This window comes from Lithobates pipiens, unplaced genomic scaffold, assembly GCF_037356315.1.
Source record: "Lithobates pipiens isolate NorthernLeopardFrog02 unplaced genomic scaffold, aLitPip1_a1.2 Scaffold_16, whole genome shotgun sequence".
Taxonomy (NCBI): Eukaryota; Metazoa; Chordata; class Amphibia; order Anura; family Ranidae; genus Lithobates; species Lithobates pipiens.
The window spans coordinates 571459120-571481737 of record NW_027507748.1 but is presented as its reverse complement, the minus strand read 5'-3'; the positions used below and the strand labels follow the sequence as shown (position 1 = coordinate 571481737).

The 22618-nt window shown below is 40.2% G+C and overlaps 1 protein-coding gene across 2 annotated transcripts in view; it reads left to right on the top strand.

The window, feature by feature from the left end:
* Positions 1 to 20514, top strand: part of DIP2B (disco interacting protein 2 homolog B) — a 318739-nt gene extending 298225 nt beyond the window's left edge. For both annotated transcript variants that reach the window (XM_077483722.1, XM_077483721.1), the window contains exons 34-38: positions 878 to 935; positions 1858 to 1932; positions 3835 to 4009; positions 5022 to 5145; positions 9923 to 20514. In XM_077483722.1, coding sequence (XP_077339848.1) covers positions 878 to 935; positions 1858 to 1932; positions 3835 to 4009; positions 5022 to 5145; positions 9923 to 10175 — 685 coding nt within the window. In that variant the 3' untranslated portion in view covers positions 10176 to 20514. The remainder of the gene's footprint in view (positions 1 to 877; positions 936 to 1857; positions 1933 to 3834; positions 4010 to 5021; positions 5146 to 9922) is intronic.
* Positions 20515 to 22618: the final 2104 nt, after the last annotated feature.

Below are 22618 nucleotides of genomic sequence, written 5' to 3'. Positions count from 1 at the left end.
GAAAATGACTATGCACTGACACTCCACATACATCCTGATAGATTTTGAGAAGTCCTGCAAAGAAGAATGAGTGAAACTTCCCAACAATAGGTGTGCCAAGCTTGTAGCATTATACTCAAAAACACTTGAGCCTGTGATTAGTGCCAAAGGTGCTTCAACAAAGTATTAAGCGAAGGCTGTGAAGACTTCTGTACATGTGTTTTTTTTATTTTTAATAAATTTACAAAGATTTCAAACAAACTTCTTTCACGTTGTCATTATGGGGTATTGTTTGTAGAATTTTGGGGAAAATAATTCATTTAATCCGTTTTGGAATAAGGCTGTAACACAACAAAATATGGAAAAAGTGAAGCGTTGTGAATACGGCAGTACACTAATGAGCTGTGCTATGCTCTATACATGTACGAAGTTCCATAAGGATCTATGGCCTTACCACTTTGGAGGGCCTTTGAAAACACCTCTGTCCCTGTTCATTATTTTAGGTAGGAGTGCAAAAGAGGTTATGATAAAAATAAAAAATAAACTTTGAATAAATTAGATTTAAAAAATAAAAATAAAATCATATGTCACAATTTCTTGACAAGTGTAATCGGGCTCCTAGAAATAAAGTTTTTTAAATGTTTTTTTTCTTCTAGTTTTGCTGGGAGATGTTGCTGATGATAAAACATTGAATAAAGTCTAATGGCATTTTCCTTTACAAATTCAGTAATGAGTGCCCTAGCACATTAAACACGCAATTGAGTCTAACCATACCATAACTCAATCTTATGCTTCCGTTTTCTAGTAGCTGAATGAGGCAGTTGAGTACCACTGATGGAGAAATGCATTATTATGTCTTTACCTTTAGAAAACGTTGTTTGTGTTCTTCTGTATCCAGGGTACGATTGGTGGAAAGAGGATCCCCTCAGAGCCTACTCCTTTTGGAATCTGGAAAGGTAAGCTTGTCATAGAATAATTCTAAAAATGACCATACACAGGCCGTTTATTTTATTTTTTTGTGCAATACAACTAGTCTTTACTGATCTTTTCCAACATTTTTAATTACATTTTTTGCTCATTCCAAGAGATTGCCTACAAAAAAAGCTGTCACTAGACCATTCACTTTCGACAAAAATGTTCCCATTAAGGGCATATGTGTCTAAACACATTTGCAAAACGTGGCCACCTTTAATGCTGCTTTTTCCTCCCTTGGAGTATAGGCACCCAGGGGAGGAAAAAAACGTCCCGTTTGCAGGGGGCCTAAGGCTTACTGAACAGGAGATCAATTAAAGTTACTCCCATCACTCTGTATCATCTGCTGATTTGTACATTTGAAATGTTTTTCTCCATGCCCCTTAAAGTTTTATCAAACAAATCCCTTGAATTTACCACATTGTACATTTTTTAGTATGAAATGCGATTGATGAGAATTAAAGGCTTGCAATGGTTAAGCAACTATGTGTATAAGTATTGCATTATATGTCTTGATCAGATCTTTAGGCTGGGTTTACACTCATGCGAATTCGATGTGGGTTCCCCCCCACATCCAAGTCGCATGACAAGAGAGTTTGCCTGGGTCTCAATGGGGCCAGCTCACACACCTCCGGGGTGGCCGCGGTCCGTATTGAAGAAGGGTCCTGTGCGTCTTTGGCACCGAAGCAGGAGCGATTTCAGGCAGAAACTCGGACCTGATTCGCACCTGAATAGGTGTACAGGGACGCACTGGACCCACTGCTGTGAGCCATGGCAGCAGCAAGCGTTAACCCAGCCTTATTCAGCATTGTAGTTCAGAACTGCAAAAATCTGTCAACAGCAAAACAAAAACTGTAGTATATTTATTATGCTGTAATACAAATATTTTTTTTTATTGCGTGCCAGATTTTGCCTGGTGTCACAGTGATAATTGTAAACCCAGAGACCAAAGGGCCCCTTGGAGATTCTCATCTTGGTGAGGTTAGTGTACAACTTTTTTTTTTTTTTTATCAAGCTATTTATTCAAATTCATCATTCATATGCCTTTCTTTAAAGCCAAGCTATACTTAAACGTTAGATCCTTAGATGTTGATGTTTTCATTGTCGTTTACATGTCTAAGCTGGATAAGGAATTTATACAACTTATTAGTCACCCCCAAAGTAGCTTTTAGACCAGGGGTCTCAAACTGGCCTCCCTCCAGGTGTTGGGAGACTACAAGTCCCATCATGCCTCTGCACATCCCTCTGTGGGAATCAAGTTTGCAACTGTCAGCCTTTCAATGCCTCATGGGACTTGTAGTTTTGCAACAGCTGGAGTGCCACTTATTTGAGGCCCCTGTTTTAGACTATGGAAGTCTGTTTACAGATATGGAGAATACATTGAGCAGTGGAAGTAGGGACTTAGTCTTCCTAAACCCAGGGCCCTGCATTCACTATATCTGGTCTCCCACAGTACGCAGAACATGGAAATGCAATTGTTTTAGTAAATATAAACTGCTAAATACCTTTTCTCATCAGCAGTATATATCAGTCTTGTAACTTCTATCAGTGTCTGGTTAAAGCTTGTAGGAGGAGTTTTCATTCTCCTCTGGCTGTCCTATGAGGCTGCAGGACCCCTGACCCTCTGGACAGTGTTGATTGGCCCTGTGCTGATCACATGCACCCTCCCAAGAAAAAAATAACTCTCTAGCAATACACATCAAACTGAGTATGTGCAGAGTGACTCCAAAGGCTCTGCCTTATCAGGAGATGGATTGGGGACAGTAAAAGAAGGGGAGGATCAGAGAGGACAGGATATTTAAAAAAAAATTATACAATGTGGAGGATTAACCCCTTATGGTCCACAGTGAGTATAACTAGCATGCTTTACGGAATATACAGACTGATTTTACTGTTGTGGGTTTAGTAACACTTTAAATGACCTTGTCTATGAGAGAGACTAACCTAAGCTTAAACTTAGAATAAGGCACATTTTAACTCCCAAAAGACTTACAAAATGTCACCTTACACATTGCCAAAATTACCCCAAATGAGGAACAGACCCCTAATTTTTCCACCACCTCATCTGGAATTACCTTGTCTTTCAGACATTCTGGCTACAGGCTGCAGATTTCATTCATGACTTTGTGGGCCACACTGCCCCTCACCTTCCTAAAATTATCCCTTTCAGGAATAAGTGGTCATAGTGTTAATAATCGTTAACTTAACATTCTAATCAATTACTTTTCTTAGCTTGGAAAATAAAAGCTACTGATTGGGTGTCGTCTTATGTTAGAGAATTTGCATTGTCAATGTTACCTTAGGCTAAGTTAACATGTAAAGAGTGCGATTTAAACACGCTCCCGGACCCACCTCATTTGGGCAGGCAGTAGTTACACACTGACAGGAGGACTCAATGAACCACCTAGCGCACCCAACATCACCGTGGTGGTTCATTGAAAACTACAAGCTGACAGCCGCAAAGGTAGTTCTGCCATTCACTGTGAAAGAATGAATGACGTGTTTTTTTTTAATTTTTTTTTATTGTGGCAGCGTGTACAGGGAGAATATCTCACTGTCACAACAGGGAATCAGGAGGAGCGGGGGGCTGCTGCAATAGTAATGTCTGTTACACCCTGAATATGCCTTTAACATGTTACAAAAAGTGAACGTATTCTTTAAAAATGTAATCAGACCCAAGCATTTTTCCATGCACCCGGGAATAAAGCTGCTTGTATTTAGTCGCTCTGATACATTTGGGGACATTGATTGGCTTTTACTTGTCTTGCAATATTTGTGTCCTTTAACTGATCTGATTAACCTCTCCCATGCAACAGCCAGTTCTATGCTGCTTCATTACTATAGCCTTTTCCAGCCTGCTGACTGCATGTCTGTTTCCTGCAGATCTGGGTGAACAGCCCCCACACAGCCAGCGGATATTACATGATCTATGACAGTGAGAGTCTGCAGGCTGACCATTTTAATACCAGACTAAGCTTTGGAGACACGCACACACTTTGGGCAAGAACCGGTTACCTGGGCTTCGTGCGTAGAACAGAGCTGACAGATGCAAGTGGAGGTATTGTAATTTTACTGTTTGAATATTGCTTACAGATCAGTTTACATTGTGCATTGATTTATTCATATTGGCCTTTGGGTCCAGTGTCTTTTTCACAGTTGTGCAGTCAGCACCCAAACACTAGTCAAGTTTGGTCAGCGACCTTGCTGTAACCTTTGGGGTTCCAGGAGGAAAACCGAGTATGTAAGCAAAGTCCAATAATACTTGGAAAAATGCACCAAAAAAGTGCCCGTGTTGAGGGGCCTTGGGCTTGTGATGATGTCATCAGTTTCAGATGTTTTTGAAATCATTCAGAATTCATTGACAGGTTTTGCCATCACATTTGAGAAAATCCCGCTATATAATGGTGTTACCATTCACACAGCATACCTACAGTTTTTTCTTTCATTTCAGTGCTTAGTCAGTGCTTTGTAAATCCTGGGACCCGTGTCACTGGTGCAGGGCTTAGGATCTCTTTCTAGAACGGTCTTCTGAGAAAATATACTTAAAGAGGAACCTCCCAACCCCCAACAGGCTGAGCGAGAGAAATTCTTAGGTTCTCCAAAGGGTGTTGGCAGGGTGTTTTCCCGTGAACCTTTTGAAGAAGCCTGTGCCCTATATGGATGCCAATTATGTAAATGGGTGGAACATGTGGTAAATCATAATTGTACAGTGGGCACTGTACTTTGCCACATAATGGTGATGCGCCATTCTGTGCAGCATTTTCTTGTAGGCCCAGGGTAGCTTGATGACAGAATTCGGGGTTTACATCCACTTTAAGTAAATGCTAGTTGTCTTACTGTCAGTGACTCCAAAGTGGCAAGGATAGAGATGACAACCCCAAAGCATGCAGTAGTGGCAGCTCCACCAAGCTTAATATTTATAAATATATCTATATTTACATTTACATGTTTTAGTATATATTCTAATGAAAAAACAATATCCAACTGCACTTTTTTTTTATCCTCAGTTATTGAAATATTATAGGTGTAAAATTGTTATTGCCATGTTTTTATTGCTTGCCTTTCCTCAGGACGGCATGATGCCTTGTTTGTTGTTGGCGCACTGGATGAAACACTGGAGTTAAGAGGACTGCGCTACCATCCTATCGATATTGAGACTTCTGTGTCACGCACACATCGGAGCATTGCAGAATGGTGTGTATGCCAGCCTAGACCACTTGATTACTATGAAATGTCTGTGTTTCCCTACATACCCCTTCACGCTTTTACCGCATGAAAAAAATGTTGACTGGTGTTTTTAGGGTTATAAAGAAATTTCTTATTTACGAGTACTTTGAAACATGAGGAATCCATATCAGTAGCGACCTATTAGGGGCACCACCCCCTCTTTCCACATCACCCCCTATATGAATAATGGATAGGTTCATGCATAGCATGAACCTATCCATGGCTGCTACGGCCACCCCCAATTCAGGCATCCGCCCCCTTTCAGGATGATGCCTGAATTACAGCGGCACAAGTGTTTTTTATGAAACGCATGATTAGAGCCAAAGGCTCTAATAGGCTTCAAAATAGAGTGGGCTCGGAGCAAAGAGCATTGTGCCATGAGCCCACCCAGGTGTTAGAACAGCAAACGGATATTCACTTTTGTAACACTAATCCTCAATCCCGTCAATCGGAAGCAGGGCGAAAAGAGAAGAGTTCCAATTGGCCGCAGAGGAGGAGGGAGGTAACGGAAGCCGCCAATGCCTGTGGGGAAACAGGAGAAGGGAGAGTCGTCGCTGACGAGCAAGAGAAGCCGCGACTGACTGTTGGGAGGGGGGGGGTGCTAGGGGGTGGTACTGTTTTACCACTGGCCGCCACTGATCCATATTCCTTTGGGTTTGGCTAATGTTAATGTTCCAATGGTTGTAGAAGCCTTTATGCTTGAGATGGAACTACCAAACTAACAGCTCATAGAGCTGCTGTGGAGCCTTGGGGAGAAGGAAGGCGGATGACAGAGTCCAAAACAGCTCCTCTCTCCTTACTTGTCCTGGAAAATTTAAAGTACTTTAGCAATCATATGGACACTGGGCTTATGCTGGCCACACATGTTGCAATCTAAATTGTACAATCATCAATGTGCATTCTTCTTTAGATTTAACTGCGTAATGTAGGGGACACCCTAAACAATTTGTTTAATTTAAATCCAGTCAGGGATACTCTTTGGAGTTTGACCCATTCATCTCTTCAAAAGTGTGAAACCTTATTAGCTCCGGATAACCTCCCATTGGCTTCCCCTCTTCTTTTTTTTTCCTTTCCCTTTTATCCTCTCGCTTTCCTATGACCTCCTTCCTAATTTTCTCCTTATGTCCTCGCTAAAGCCATAATAAACCATATTGTGCATTACCTCCAGGATCATATTTTACATTATGTAGGTTGGGCCAGTAGGCCCTTTAATTTTTTTTCAAATACCCTTTCCTGTTCAGTTGACAGAATATATGACATTGTTTATTTGCTATAAACCACCTGAAAAGGTTTTGATAATATACATTATATACATGCTTCAATACTGTTATATAACATTACCTTTTAGTTTGCATCACACGTCATGTGTCCTAATTCAGAGTTGTCAAACTGTGAGCCTACTTGTCTTAATATGATCTGTCTCTGTTTTATAGGCATACATTGTGAACATTTTTGATAATAAAACTTGATTAAACATAAATCCAGTCAGGGAAGCCTTCACACTGTATAAATGTTAGAAGATGCAAACGAAATTGCATAATAAGATTGTAACTTGTGTGGCCAGCTTTATTTCCCTGGCAGAGTAATCCACTACCCAACAGTTGGTGCATTTCATTTAGGTCAACAGTGACCAACAATGTAAAGTGGTCTTTCTTCCCCACTGACCACCAGTGTAAGGGGGCTTTTCTTCCCCACTGACCACCAGTGTAAGGGGGCTTTTCTTCCCCACTGACCACCAGTGTAAGGGGGCTTTTTTTCCTCCACTAAATTCAATTGTAAGGAGACATATGCTCTCCCACTTTCTTATCCAAAGACCAATAATGTAAGTGCTTATTTACACTGACTTCCAATGTAAACAGATCGCCTCAATGACCACCAATGTTTGAGGCACCTCAGTGACCACCAATGTAAATGGGTCATCTCACTGTCCACTCATGTAAATAGGCCCTTCTCCATTGACCAATAATGTAACATTAGCTTTCTCTACAGACTATCCATGTAGCTCTGAGCAGCTAGGTGCGTCCACCTACCCCGCTCACTATGACAGGTCGCCAGTGTTTGTATCTTTTTGTGTCACTGCTGAATGCGCTTTGCTGTCTGTGCGAACAGCCCTGAATACCTGCGTCCGCCGCAACCTGTCATTTTAGTGAACAGGGTCGGTGGCCGCTCAGACACGCAGTCGGAATCAGAAGATTCCTGCCTCTACAGTTTACACCAGCCTAAATTGCTGGTGTGAATTAAACCTACAGGAGCTTCTATTTTAGGTGCATAATTCCAATTTCCACTGAATGGGTAGAGGCTAATCAAACTTTGGTTTTGGCTCTGTGGTTTGTAGTTATGCTACTGTTTATGCTTCTACTAACCACAGAAGGGAGTTTTATCTCTTGCTCCTTTTTATTTTATAAGGAGGCTTTCTTTTCATGTGTGTTACTGTCTTTCCAAAAAAGTTACAAGTAATTGTGAACAAGGCCGTTGCGGCAGAAACACATTTACCTCTCCTGTACTTTTATCTTTATGGAGATATAATAAATTTAGACTAATTTAACCACTACAGATCCGCGCTATTGCCAAATGACGGCATCAGCGCGGACCTACATTTCCGGGACTACGTCTATTGACGTCGTCCCGGATACGAGCGGCCTGCGCGCCCCCGGCGCGCTCTGTGATCGGCGAGTCCGTGAGACTCGCCTGATCACCGATCCGTGCAAGGGGTCGATCCCGACCCCTTATCACGTGATCAGCTGTCAGCCAATGACAGCTGATCATGTGATAGAACGGAGCCGGTAATCGGCTATTATTCCTCCTCGCGCTGACAGCGCGAGGAGAAAAAAAAAAAGCCGATCACCGGCGGCCGTGATCGGGACATCAGTCCCGATCACGGCCATCAATACAAGGGACCACCTGCCACCTGCCAGTGCCCACCTGCCTCCCGCAGTGCCATCCTGAAGTAAAATAAAACGCAAAAGTGCCCCCCGTCAGTGCCCATAGTGCCCACAGTGCCACCCACAGTGCCACCCCACAGTGCCACCCAATCTGCCTCAAAGGTGCTGCACCCCAGTGCCGCCCATCAGTGCCCAGCAGTGCCACCTATCAGAGCCACCTATCAGTGCCCATCAGTCCCATCTATCTGTGGTACCTATCAGTGCCCATCCGTGCCACCCATCCGTGCCACCCATCCGTGCCACCCATCCGTGCCACCCATCCGTGCCACCCATCCGTGCCACCCATCCGTGCCACCCATCTGTGCCACCCATCCGTGCCATCTTATGTGCCCATCAGTGCCGCCTTATCTGTGCCTATTAGTGCCGCCTTAACTATGCCTATCAGTGCCCACCAGTGCAGCCCATCAGTGCCCACCAATGCAGCCCATCAGTGCCCACCAATGCAGCCATCAGTGCCGCCTAATCAGCGCACTTCAATGAAGGAGAAAAATGACCCGTTTGCAAAATTTTATAACAAACTATTAAAACATGATTTTTTTTTTTTTTTTTTTTTGCATCTTTTTTTGTTTGTTTAGCAAAAAATAAAACTCCGAGCTGTAACTAAATACCACCAAAAGAAAGCTCTATTTGTGGGAAAAAAATGATAAAAATTTCATTTGGGTACTGTGTTGTATGCCCGCGCAATTGTCATTCAAAGTGCATCAGCGCTGAAAGCTGAAAATTGGTCTGGGACTGAGGGGGGTTTAAGTGCCCAGTAAGCAAGTGGTTAAAGAACATGTATGAAGTTGTGGATTGTCCTTTGTCCAGTCACCACTTTGGCAGCTGAGCAACTGCACATCCTGCACCCGACAGCTCAGGAGGAGTTTCATAAATTTTGCGGTAGTAGCACCTTTCGTTGTTGTTTATGGACAAGTTAGTAATAGTCTAGTCAAGCCATAGCTAATATTTGTATCAACAAGTATTACAACTTTACAGTCAGCAGCCTTTCTCAACCTTTTCACCACAGAGGAACCCTTGAAATACCTTTCCAGTGTCAGAGAACCCCAACTAAAAATGACTATCTCTACAACTCTTGATACATTATTGTGATAGTAGAAAGAATGCCCCTTACACTTGTGGTCATTGGGAAGTATTCCCCCTTACAAATAATTAAAAATATCAATGGTGCTAATAAGAACTTATCTAATGCAGGCCATACACGGTCGAATTGCGAACAAATTTTCTTTTCAAAATCAGAAAATTTGTTTTTGTTTTTTTGTGATCCGATGGTGCCACCATTGATTTTCGAAATTCGGCCGACCAAGCCTTCAATTTCACCTCATGTTGCTACAGAAAAGAATTTTCTTGGCCGGGAATCTTCTTTTCTCTCCGCAAATTTTCTTTTATCTCCATAAATTTTCTTTTCTTATTACATTTCTCGCACGATTCTCCCATCATTGATTAGAAAATCGTTTGTTTTTCAAAAAATTTCCAACATGTCCAATTCCTCAAATTTTATTTCCGCACGAAAATCGGCTGTTGCTGCAGCCCACTAATGGTTTGAAATTCATACGAAAATTCTTGGATACGATTTTCGAAAGAGAATTCTTTCGAAATTCGAACCGTGTATGGCCGGCATAAGAGGCAGAAATTGCTCAAGGAACCCCAGCAACCTCTAGTGGAACCCTGGTTTAGAAACCCTGGTCTACAGCAATGCATGTAGCTGTCTTGAAATTGTACAGTAGTTGTACTTAATACATCTTGAACTGTAACAGTAAATAAATATGCTTAATAACATTTCACATTTGCCTGTTCCTCCTTAGTGCTGTATTCACATGGACCAATCTTCTGGTGGTGGTAGTGGAGCTTTGCGGCTCTGAGCAAGAGGCTCTGGATCTGGTTCCTCTGGTGACCAATGTCGTGCTGGAAGAACATTACCTGATCGTAGGTGTTGTAGTGGTGGTGGATCCAGGAGTCATTCCAATAAATTCCAGGGGAGAGAAACAACGGATGCACCTAAGGGACAGTTTCTTAGCTGATCAACTAGATCCAATCTATGTTGCATACAACATGTAAAGAGACTTAAACCACTGGAAGAAAAAAATAATGCCAGGTTATTATTTTTGTCAAAATTTCACAATGCTTGATGATAGTTTGATAATGTGTATTATCTTTTTAGCATAACCTCTAGTGAATCATGGTCTGTCTGCATTATTTTATGAAAGGGAACACTGTGCTAAAGTAGTATTACAAGCAGATCACTGGACTTTTTTTTTTTTTTCTTTTTAGCTAAACTGCAGAACTATCTGTATGAGCGGAGTGGGCCATGCATCCCCACGTCTCCCTAAAGGGCATCCCGCTGCATACACAAGTTTAATGTGGATCTGCAGTGGAGATTTTATTTAATTCCAGAAGGGTTTAATTTTCTTAAATCCTTCATATTAGGAGCTGTAATGTTGTTTTGTCTTAAATTAACAATAGGTAGTACATAGCTTCTTCATAATGGTGCCATGAGTGTACTCCTCCAGCGCAGCAGAGCTTGCATTATGTTTAGCCATGCAAGTGCTAAGCGGGGATGGGGGTGTTCGGTTTAGAAAAGGAAATTGACTAAAATCTTGATTTTTTTTTTTTTTCATTTAGATAGGTCTTAAATGTAAAATATTCTGCCTATATTTTAAATATGTAAATATTAATATAACATTATCAACATTCAAATCCACTTGTGGTAAATATGGAGTTGATGTTGATTGTTTTATGGCAGTTGGAGGGGGGCTTATTTTTTATTTTTTTTGTTTAAGTTTTCACTATATTTACTGCAAAGGCATGCAACCTATGACCCTCCATCTGTATAAGCAATGCAGTTCCCAGCAGGCCCTGGACTAGCAGTGCATGCTGGGACCTGTAGACCAAAGACAGTTAGGAGGGTTATCGTTTCCTGCAGCTATGTGCACGCAGCTTGTCTTCTCGCCTATCTTGTCTTCATTCAGTTTTTGGGAAAGTCTTCTAAAAAACAGGGTAGAGGCTTAAATGGTGTCTGCAATGACAATTGGGAAATTCTGTCACTTCCCAGAAGGGCTGATATATCAGAGCACCTATGGGCTTGTTTGATGCTGCTAGGGATGCTTAGTTTAGTCAGCTGTCTTATAGCAAAACATGGAAGCTAAATGCCTAACACCATACCTTAGCAGTGCTGGAGATTCGGTTTCAGTTCTTATCAGAGATGTCTATTGCATGGAGTTTTTATGTTTTCCCCATGTTTGCACAAAGGAAAAACGGTTCTGGTAAAAAAAAAAAAAGAAAGATAGTGGTAGGGACAGTAGATTGTAAGCTGCTCAGGGACATAAAATGATGTGACTTCTATGTGCTCCATTAAATTGCACATTCTATGCACCATATGTATTGGTATAAGAGTCAAATCCATTCCAGTCTATAAGCACCCCACACTTATATTATAGAACTGAGCCAGTGTTCGTGGCAGTGCATAAAGGTTAATAATATACAAATGAATTGTGAGCTTTAGATGCCATTACTGTTTTCCGATTCCTGCCCTACGCTATAGCATGTGCCAAGAGCTCGTTTTCATGTTCGCTTAGCTTCTAGATAGAAGAGGAACTGCAAAAAGAGCAGTAAGACTGTTTCTCGCAGTCATTTTCCTCCCGGCACTCATTATTACAAAGGGAAAAATGTTAGCGTCAATTGCTACATAGCATTTTCCAAAAACTGGACACAGATTAAAGAGAAGATGGCGGTGTGCACAAGTCCTAAAAATGTTAGATGATGCAAGTAGAATAATACCAAACCATGCAGAAGTATTTTGATGCATACTAATATATGTTGTTTAATATATACTGAATGTTTTAAAAAGTTTGTTGTTAGGGAACTTGCTAACTCCTCAACCGTATTGCCAGCAGGTGAAAAAAAAAATATGCACTTTGTCTTTACTGCCTTCTGTCCCGTTGCGGTGAGAGAGCGAGAGTTCCTCTGCAATGGCTGAATGATGTCTACTTTAATTCAGATTGTTTTACTTCATAACCAGCATTCAGCAGTTCTTATAACACACCTGCATATGCAAAGGCAGATTAGAAACTCTCATCTACACACACTGCTTTGAAGACAAGCCTCAGTGTTAATATATCATATTGATTTCTGAAGACCAGGAAATGTTTGTCACAGTAATTGTATATCATGCTGTGCTAGATGAGGACCATTTTAAATATGGTGTATAGGTTTAAAACCGTTTTCCACTGTGGTTATTACAGCTTGTAACTTCTATTGTCAGCAGTCATTCATAGACCAAAATGTATTCCTTATACTTGCCAGTATCCAAAGCTCTGTAGACGCATGCAAGTGATTCCAAGCCAGATACCTTAAAAGCAAAGCAGATGTATCAAGCACTATGCTGCATGCATTAACAGCAATAGAACTTTCAAATGTCTTAAGATATTTCTCCTTGCACATTTTGGTAAGGCATTTATCATGTGCTTTGATAATACATACCATCTTAATCATGAAATATATTCATATGTCAGAACCAAACGCTGCCACGCATACTTGAGATGCTCTTAGATGATGTAGCGGGTGGGCCTTTGCCCTAGTATGGATGTAGTTAGGACATAACCACTAGAAAGAAGCTTGCTTTATATGGATTGAAGTCGGGCTAAATTATTTCAACAATTTGTATTTTTGGCAGGTATTCATTACAGTCCTTACTATTAATTATTTTAACCTGTAAGTTATTATCGTCTCTATAAATATTTGCAAAATTTACAAAATTGTTTTCTATAGCCTTGTAATTTGCCTAAATTCTGCATACACAAAAAGGTTCTTTTATCACAGTACATCTTCAGTTATGAGTAGAGGCAAAGTTCCTGGTACCCATGAAAATAGCCGGGTGCTGGATGATCAATAACTGCAGACTATAGAACTGATATAAAAATTAGACCCTCCTTTCCCCACCACCTCTGTCTGCCCATAGCTGCTTTGATTTCTCCAGACTGTCAAGCAAGTCGGGGACTACCCTGCCTGAAGGCTCAGTTATTCAGGTTGGAAAAGGAAATGGACAAAAAAAAAAAGAGGGTATAGCAGAGGGGACCAAGTTCACCTCTGGCTGCCTATACCTTTTGAGGTTTGTGCTGATGATTACCTTTGTGATCAACACACGTCACATGCAATTCCTTATTAAATGCAGCTCCATGAATAACCTGCTTAAACTGTGCTATCAGTTGGTATGTTGTAGAGGAGGGAATGGGACATGAAGGATGTCCAACTGCATGTTAGCAGTGATGCCATTAAAAGGGAAACATTTAAAATATTAATTGGCTATATTTTGTGATTTCATCATCTTATTTCAAAACCATATCCCACTTTGTATTTGGACCAGAGTTCTAATTCTACATGTCTCCAAGGATGGACAATTAGTCTTTGGAATAGTGCATTGTGTGTATACAGAGTGTGGTTATGGTGGATCTGGGTTTATAGCTGTAAAAATATTGTTTACATCCTTTTGACTCTTGCACATTGTTATAGTGCTTTCATAAATTGGGGGCTTCACTACTAGATTAGATGAATGAGATCTTGAATCTCATTTTTTTTTAAATGCAATGCTCAAACCTCAAATACGGTAAGCTTTTTTTTTTATTATTATTTAACCAGCACTGTTGAAATCCTTGTTTTCTCATGAATTTTTATTTTATCTCACAAATTATCACTTAATCATCAGCTCAAGAACACCCCCCTTGCTTTCTTCAATACACATGATTGATTTTTAAAGCTATGGGCAGCCTGTAGCCAGCAATAACCCATGTAATAAAATAAATGTACTCTTACAAAAACTATACCTCTCAAATCAATAAAGATAACATAACTTGTCAGCTGATCCATGCAGTAATGCATTTAGTGAATTAGTGAAAAATCCATTATCAGCTGTTAAAGAAAAGAGAAAGTAATGAAAATATTTTAAGAATGTTGTGCTTTTGTTAATTGAACCTTTTGTGTATGAATGCAATTTATAAGGGTGACTGCTGCATTGTGGTGTTGTCGTAGTCTCTGATGGAATTCTGGACTTTAAATTTGCTTTCCTGTGTTTAACTTCTTAAATCTCCAGGAAACATAAATGATATATGATAGGGTTTATCTGCACAGTACAGTGGACATATAGGTTGAATGTATTTTACAGTCTAAGGAACTGCTTAAAACTGTGGCCAGACTTTGAGACATTCAAGCATTTACATATTATTTTGTAAACAGTAAATCCGTTTTAAAATAAGCCCTTATTGACTCGTGTAGCTACAGCCACTCTGAAGTAATTTATTCTCAACATTCTTAGCTGCCGATTTCACTTTCCATTAGTAGCTCAGCCTCCTCTGCCAGCACGAACTTGGCAGCCTGCAAGTGTTCTAATCACTAAGGTTCCATCTACATGTAAGCGGTCCATGAACATGCGAAAAACGTGTAGTGCTTGTGGTACCAATCTTATGTGAAGCTCAATGCCCAAAAGGAGCTTCTTTTGCACATGTAGGCCAATCCATTCAAATGAATTGGCTGCCCTGTGCATGAAAACACACACAATAAATAAATAAAACACATGTTCACACAACATGGAGAATGCAGCCTAATGTAAACACAGAGTAGGTGTACAAGAAGAGGTGGGCGCGAAAAGTGGTGAAACCTGACCTGAAGGACTTCATTGCTTCTATTGTATTGTTCAAAGTGATATTAAAGTCTTGGGGGGGGGGGGGGGGGGGGTTGTTTAAAAATAACAAACATGTCATACTTGCCTGCTGTGTGCAGTAGTTTTGCACAGAGCAGCTCCAATCCTACTCTCGGGTCCCTTGCCAGCGCTCCTGGCCCCTCCCTTCCGCCGAGTGCCCCCACAGCAAGTAGCTTGCTATGGGGCCACCCGATTACTGCGTGTCCTTTCAGACACAGAGCCACAGTTCGGCCCTATCCCCTTCCTCTCCTCATTGGTTTACTGACTTTGACAGCAGTAAGCGCCAATGGCGACCCCTGCTATGTCTCAGCTAATCAGGAGGGAGAGTCCCGGAGAGCCGAGGCTCTCGTGCAACATCGCTGGATTGAGATGAGGCTGAGGGAGGGCTACTGCACAAAGGTTTTTTATCTTAGCGCATAGAATGCATTAAGATAAAAAAAACTTCTGCCTTTAGAACCACTTTAAAGTTATATTAAACCCTCCTGTATTTTTTAGCTGAACACAATATAATAAACATTCCTCAGTAAACTATTAGTTAAAATTCTTACTCCAGAGAATACAGTTTACAACTTTCCATGCTGCTTCCTTGAATTCCTGGTCTTCACAGAAAAGAGTTAACAGTGGACAGTGCAGTGTCCAATCAGTTAGCATGGAAGATGGAAAAGGGTGGGGCAGGGATGTACCTTGTCACCCTAGGCTTACTGTGTTATGTTTCTATTAATGCATGTAGTGTAGGAAGAGGACTCTAGTCCCTGCATGCAAGCATTATTCCATAGAATGCTGCAGGAGAAAAGCGACACCCTGAAACAGGAAACCTGGGGAAGGTGGCCATGGCGCCAGATTAGACTGAAACATAGGCAAGGATTAAAAGATAAAGAAGCTGCATACTCAGTAAGTGGTTAAATCAGCTGCTGAAAGCACGAAGGGTTTAAGGGTTTAACAGCGCCTAGAGGCGATTCAGTTTGCATTGTGCGCTATACAAGTATTTCATTCATTCAATATCACTTTATGGATAAATTTCTCCACAGTGGCTGTAACTTCAGAGATCAGTGAGGGCTTTTTTCTTTTTTTTTAATGTACCATATTTCCTGATCAGAATACGTCCATATTTGAATGTCCAAAGCCTGGCTATGGTTTATTTTGTAGTGGAATGGTTTGCACAAGCTCAAAGGCAAAGATTTTTTAAAATAATAAAATATTTTTGAGGGTAAATTATCATTATTCGTCTGGTAAAGTCACCTCCAGTTTCATACAGTGGAGCAGTTTTATAAATGGAGTTATGGCCTAGAGCAACCAGGAGATTTACTGTTTCAAGTAATTGGTTGCTATACACTATAGCTTGGCATTTATTCTAGTTTCCATAAATCTGCCCTGTGAGGTCATTTTGTAATCTCAGCTAGTATTTGGTATGTTGTTTCAGTAGTAACCAGGTGTCCTAGTTTATTAAATACATAATATAACATTATTTCCTAAAAAGTGGATTCATTTCACCTAAATAGAAATGAATCTTGTCATTTCACAAACATGGCATGGCTACCTTGTGTGTGTATATGTAGGCCACTGGTGCACTTTAGTACACAGGGTGTAGCATCAGATAGTTTTCTACTTGATTAATGTGAACACTTGAATGGGGTGTTTATACACCAGCATTTAGAAAGGGTCCCCTTTTATCTCCCATCATATATTTAGTGCCGATATTGCAAAATTCCATTTCATATATATTAGTCTGTTTATGTCTTATCAGTTGTAGCAGATAAATAAACAATCACAATGGTTGGTAACTGTTTTCTTCACTTGTATGTCACAGCAATAAATACGGTAGTTGAACATCTGCGTACAATTTGCTGTCTAAAATGAATTATAATTTAAATTCTAATTTGTGTAATTGTAACGGGATTTGTGATTCTCACTATAGAAAAGGGCATACTCAACAATGCATTTATTACCAATAGATCCAAAATAATACACATAAAATGCAGCAGATGTCATTTAGTTTTAGTGATAATTGGTAGACAGTCACTGAACAGTGACAATTCATGTACTTCTAGGTGCCTTGCTTCCATAATGCAAGTGGAGTAAGTTCTTCTGCAGCGAATGTGACCATAGTCCCTGGATTTACTACAAATACTCATAAAGCTTTAATGCAGTCTTAAAGAATAGTTGTTTGTTTTTAATTTTTTATTTTTTTTGCAAATGTTCAGGACTCTACTTTTGTTGAAGGATGAAAAAAACAGGTCATTTACATTGCTATGAAATCCAAAAACAATTTTGGAGATGGCTGCATCTGTTCTATAGTTATTGAGACCTTGTCGGTATATATTCTTTATCTTCCTAAATCATTGCTTAGTGGGGGAGTCAGACAAGCTTGGTCTGTTATTTAATATGTAACATTGTACCATGGTTATCCCTCTAGTTCAGCCATTCTCAACCATGGTTTCATGGAACCCCTAGGGCAGTGATGGCGAACCTTGGCACCCCAGATGTTTTGGTACTACATTTCCCATGATGCTCAACCACACTGAAGAGTGCATCAGCATCATGGGAAATGTAGTTTGAAAACATCTGGGGTGCCAAGGTTCGCCATCACTGCCCTAGGGTTTCTTCAGTGGTGGCTTACTGACCTCCTATCTGATGGTGCCTGCAAAGTTTCAGGTCCAACATCACTTGGCAGAGCTAGTGGCATGACTGGAAGGATGGAATTCTGACCACAGTAAGGGGGGCATCCTTCCTACTAGCCACCACCAATTAAAGGGGCTTTTTTCCAAATGACTTCCAATAAACTAATTTTAGCAGGGGTTCCCCAAGGCTGGCTTCACACGTGTTTGGTGAAAATTGTATGTCGGTTTTCACTGCGAATAACAAGGAGCATTTGTCCAGCGGTTCAGGTGCGCTTTTGATGCAAATTTGCAAGGCTCAGGCCCGGATTTTGGTCAAAGCTGCAATTTCAGTGCTGGCCATTCCATAGTCAATAAAAGGCGTCATCTCCTATAGTAGAAGAGCAATCCGTGCTGAAATCCTGAACGTGTGTGCGATTCAGACGTGTTTCCATAGAACACGATGAGCCTGGAATCGCACTCAGGAAACACAAGACTTTTTTTTTTTGAATCACAATTTAGATGCACCACATATATTTGAACAGCTTCAATGGAAATCAGTGCTATTTAACAAGTCATGTCAGCCTGAGACTTGAAAATTATTTCAAGGGTTCTTTGGCGGTAAAAGGTTAGGAAAGTCTGCTCAAAAATACAGAATCTTGTACTAGTATCTTGCCTAACTTGCCTAATATAAAACTGATGTTTCAGGGAAGGCGTGCAATTTGACCCCAGGCTTTGTAGATTTTTATTAAAATAAAGGGAATTTACAGGCACAGGGATTTGGGGAAATCCTGTCTACAAATATAGTACTATCGCCTTTGTTGCAGGAAGAGAAGGTCATTCAAATGGGAGGCAACTTTATTTTTTCCTTTTTTTCTATATGCTTGCTTTTAACTAATATGCCAACTCTTGATATTCACTAATTCATACAGTGGTTGTTTCCAAATTTAGCAATCATTTTGCAGTTAAAAATAATTATTTAGTTGCAGATTTCACTATATAAATGTGGGTTTAGGATTGTGAATATTGAATTCCAGCTTGGGTCAGAAGGACAAAACGATGGTGCGGAAGTTGTTTCTGCGCTTTGTTCCTTCCTTTTGTCCCAGAATTCAGTGATGAGGAACCATGCATTTTAATGTCACATAAAATAAACAGATCAGTTCAATTTCATTGTTGGAATCACTACAAATAATGCCTGGATTTTTTATTTTTTGTGTATTTGTCTTCATAATGCTAATAACTGCATTTATAAAGTACCTCCTGAGACTTCTCATCAGCTGACAATGCATGCTGGGACTCTCGGCAAGCTACACGCCCAGGAACTTTTGTAAAGCTTATAAAACCTAAAACAAGCAATTTCAGTGTATTCTAAAAATGAGCCGTTTTTGCTCTTCATGAAACCAGAACAAGTACGTAACCGGACTCTGAGTTCTAAGTAGTGAAATGTCCTGCTTTTACATCCCAACCTCAGAGCAAAGCAGTTTCTGAATTCACATGACGATAGATCACTGAACTCAAAGTTGCCGTTGGTTTTGTCTTAACATGATTGTTTTTTTGTTTTTGTTTTTTTATTTCATGTAATTTTGTACAAAGTGTTTTTTCTTTATTTATTTGTTGTTGAGTAACCTAGAGGTAAAACAAAAATGTCTCCCCTAACTATGAAACAAAGAATACTGAAAAAAAAAACTGTTTTGATACTTTTACATTTGTTTTTGTTTTGCATTTTATTTATCATTGCCATATAAATTGTGTACTTCATCAAATTTTACAACTGCGCACAAAATGATGGTAACAATGTGATTTGCTTGTATATAGGGCATACATAAAGCACATTTCTGGTGTAGAATATATTAGGGGTGCTTCTATAAAAAAAAAAAAAAAAAATTGCAACGCATTTTGCCCTGTGAAACTGCATGTACATTTGTTCTGTGGAACAAGTTGAATGTTATTAGGCTATTTTATATCCAGGACATATTCATACACAGGAGTGAAGATGGAAAATACTGCATTATGCCACTAGATGGGCTTATGTTTAATAAGTATTTCCTATGATTATCAGCTCCATCTAGTGGCATAATGCAGTATTTTCCATCTTCACTCTGTTCTGTATGAATGAATAACATTTTACCTGGAGAGAAAAATGTGTAATATTCAGTTATGACCCAATACACACAGAACACATTTACTTGCAGTTTAATAGGATGAATAGTAATAGGATTTTTTTTTTTTTTTTTAATAAATACACCCTCTAATGTGCAAATGATCCTAGCTGTTAGTGTATTTGGAACACTTTCAGGCAGCCGCCAAATCCAAAGCCAGAGAGTGGGATTGAAGTTTGGATTTGGTTGATCAGGAGCATTCACTAGATCAAAGGGCACCTGTCACTGTGAAATTCACGTTGATGCACATATGGTCCCCACTTAAATGATCAGTAAACAGGAAGTGTGGTTGCTATGGGTTACTGTAAGCCTGTGCAGTATTGCAGCAGGATGGTAACTACAATATAATATTCCTATTCTTTTTCTGACATACATTCCAGGTTATTCAATCACTGTTTTTTTTTTTCCTGTGTAACTTTTACCTTTTTAAAAAAAAATAAAGTTAATCTCTCTGATTCCTGTTCTGAATTTGACATTTGGGGCTAAGTTATTGATCTCTTAAATGACATTGTATCAGAAAAGTCCATGCAATGTTTTAACACTTGTTTACTTACGCAAACTTGAACCTTTTTTTGTAAATTGTTTATCTGTGTGCAGCACAGGCTTTGCCACTTAAAACATTTCCATTTATGTCTGCTTAGGTGCAGTAGTTGTGTTTTTTTTGTCTTTATACAGGTCATGTGTATATATTCCTAGTTTGTGCTTTCTGATAAATTTCACCACCTTGATCATAGCATTTGAGTGATATTATATACTAAAACTGTACAGCTCTGCTATTTTAAAGTCACATCTGTAACCTTATTTTTGGGGGGAGAAGGCTTTCGTGTGAATGCTGAAGAATGTTGTCATCGGGAGGTTTGAACCAGTGACCCTTCATGTTGTTGAAGGGAAATATTATGGATGAAAACAGTTTTGTTAACTAGAAAAAATGCAAAATATATTTTATGAATTAGCATAGTAGTATGTTGTTTCTTTGGCAGTGGTTTGTGTTTCAGTCTCTTTTAATGGACTGCTTCATCTAAAAGTGGAATTTCAGTCATTGGTGGGGCCTGGCAGGCTGAGCCTCCTGCTGGTTTATCAACTCTCTTGGGTACTCTAGCAGAGCTCCTCCTGCCATCGTTTCTAGCACTTTTGCCACCAAATTTTGGAGCTTGCGTGTTCCCATTCCTGCTTCGTTCTATATAATACAACATTAATTAAAATTCCCAGCAGGGAGAATGGACCCCTCATCTTTGCTTTAGCAGCTATATAGATCCACAAATCGAGGTTCAGAGGTCTGACTACCAAATGCCTGAGAAATCGAAAGAACCATTGGATATCCCATGTAAACTAGTATTAAATTACATCTGGAAACACAACTGCATTTTTTTCTGATGTCTTCCATTGTGAGCAACATTATTATTATACAGGATTTATATAGCACCAACAGTTTGCGCAGCGCTTTACAGCATGAGGGCAGACAGTACAGTTACATTACAATTCAATACAGGAGGAATCGGAGCGCCCTGATTCTTAGAGCTTACAATCTAGGATCTAGGAGACCTACCTGAGAAAATGGGGGTGGGGTGGTTCGGGTCTAACAGCACTTCACGCATTGCTCCAAAACATACTCACCTGCCACTTTATTTAGTACACCTTGCTAGTGCTGGGTTGGACCCCCTTTTGCCTTCAGAACTGTCTTAATTCTTCATGGCATAGATTCAACAAGGTGTTGGAAATATTCTTCAGAGATTTTGGTCCATAATGTGAATCTTCCGTCTACCACATCCTAAAGGTGCTCTATTGGATTGAGATCTGGTGACTATGGAGGCCATTGGAGTACAATGATCTCATTGTCATGTTCAAGAAACCCGTGGTGAGATGATTTGAGCTTTGTGACATGGGGCATTATCCTGCTGGAAGGAGCCATCAGAAGATGGGTACACTGTAGTCATAAAGGGATTGACATGGTCAGCAACAATACTCAGGTAGGCCGTGGCATTTAAATGCTCAATTGGTACTAAGGGGCCCAAAGTGTGCCATTAAAATATCCTCCACACCATTACACCACCAGCCTGAACCATTGATGCATGGCAGGATAGATTCAGGCTTTCATTTTTATGCCACATGCTGCAGACCAGGCAACTTTTTCCATTCTTCTGTTGTCCAATTTTGGTGAGCCTGTGCGAATTGTAGCCTCAGTTTCCTGTTCTTGGCTTACAGGAGTGGCACCCGGTGTCCACCATGTCTAGATGCCTAAATGCATTGAGTTGCTGCCCTGTGATTGGCTGATTAGCAATTTGTGTTACTAAGTAATTGAACAGCTGTACTTAATAAAGTGGCCGGTGAGTGTTTATACTGTTTCCGGCAAGCACCAAAATTGGGCAAATGGTTTTGGCACTCTGCAGCCAAATTGAAGAGTTTAATAGCAGTGCAAAATATGAGCTAAGGAATAAATGCGTTGGCATCAATGTGAGGAAAAAATGTCCCAGCATCAGTTGTGTTACTGGAAGAAAGTGGGAGGAACACTGAAATTCACACGTTTGCAAAAAAAAAAAAAAAGTAAGTCTCTCATTTATTATGGCAGGTCAAAGAACAAAATAACCTGAAACAAGCAATTGCATTTTAGTCCGCTGCATTTAGGTACACAAAACAAATACGTGATCTGTGAATGGAGAAGAGTCTGAAGAGTCGCACAATTCTGTCCCCCATTCAGAGATGTTACAGGCAGTGTAAGCAATGAAAGAACTTTTCACAATGGAGGAGAAGGTGAGAGGGTCCTTGTCAGGAACTTTTTCACAGCAGCTACATCGAGCTTAAAATGTTACTTAACCCAGGACCCTGCAATCACTATATCTTGTCCCCCACAAAACATGGAAATGCAATTGTTTTAGTAAATATAAACTGCTATATACCTTTTCTCATCGGCAGTATAAAGCAGTCTTGAGACTTCTAACAGTTTATGGCTGAGCACTGGTTATAGCTTGTAGGAGGCGTTTTCCTTCTCCCCTGACAGTCCTATGAGGCTGCATGACCCCCTGAATCTCTGTCTACACAGAGCCGATTGGCCCTGTGCTG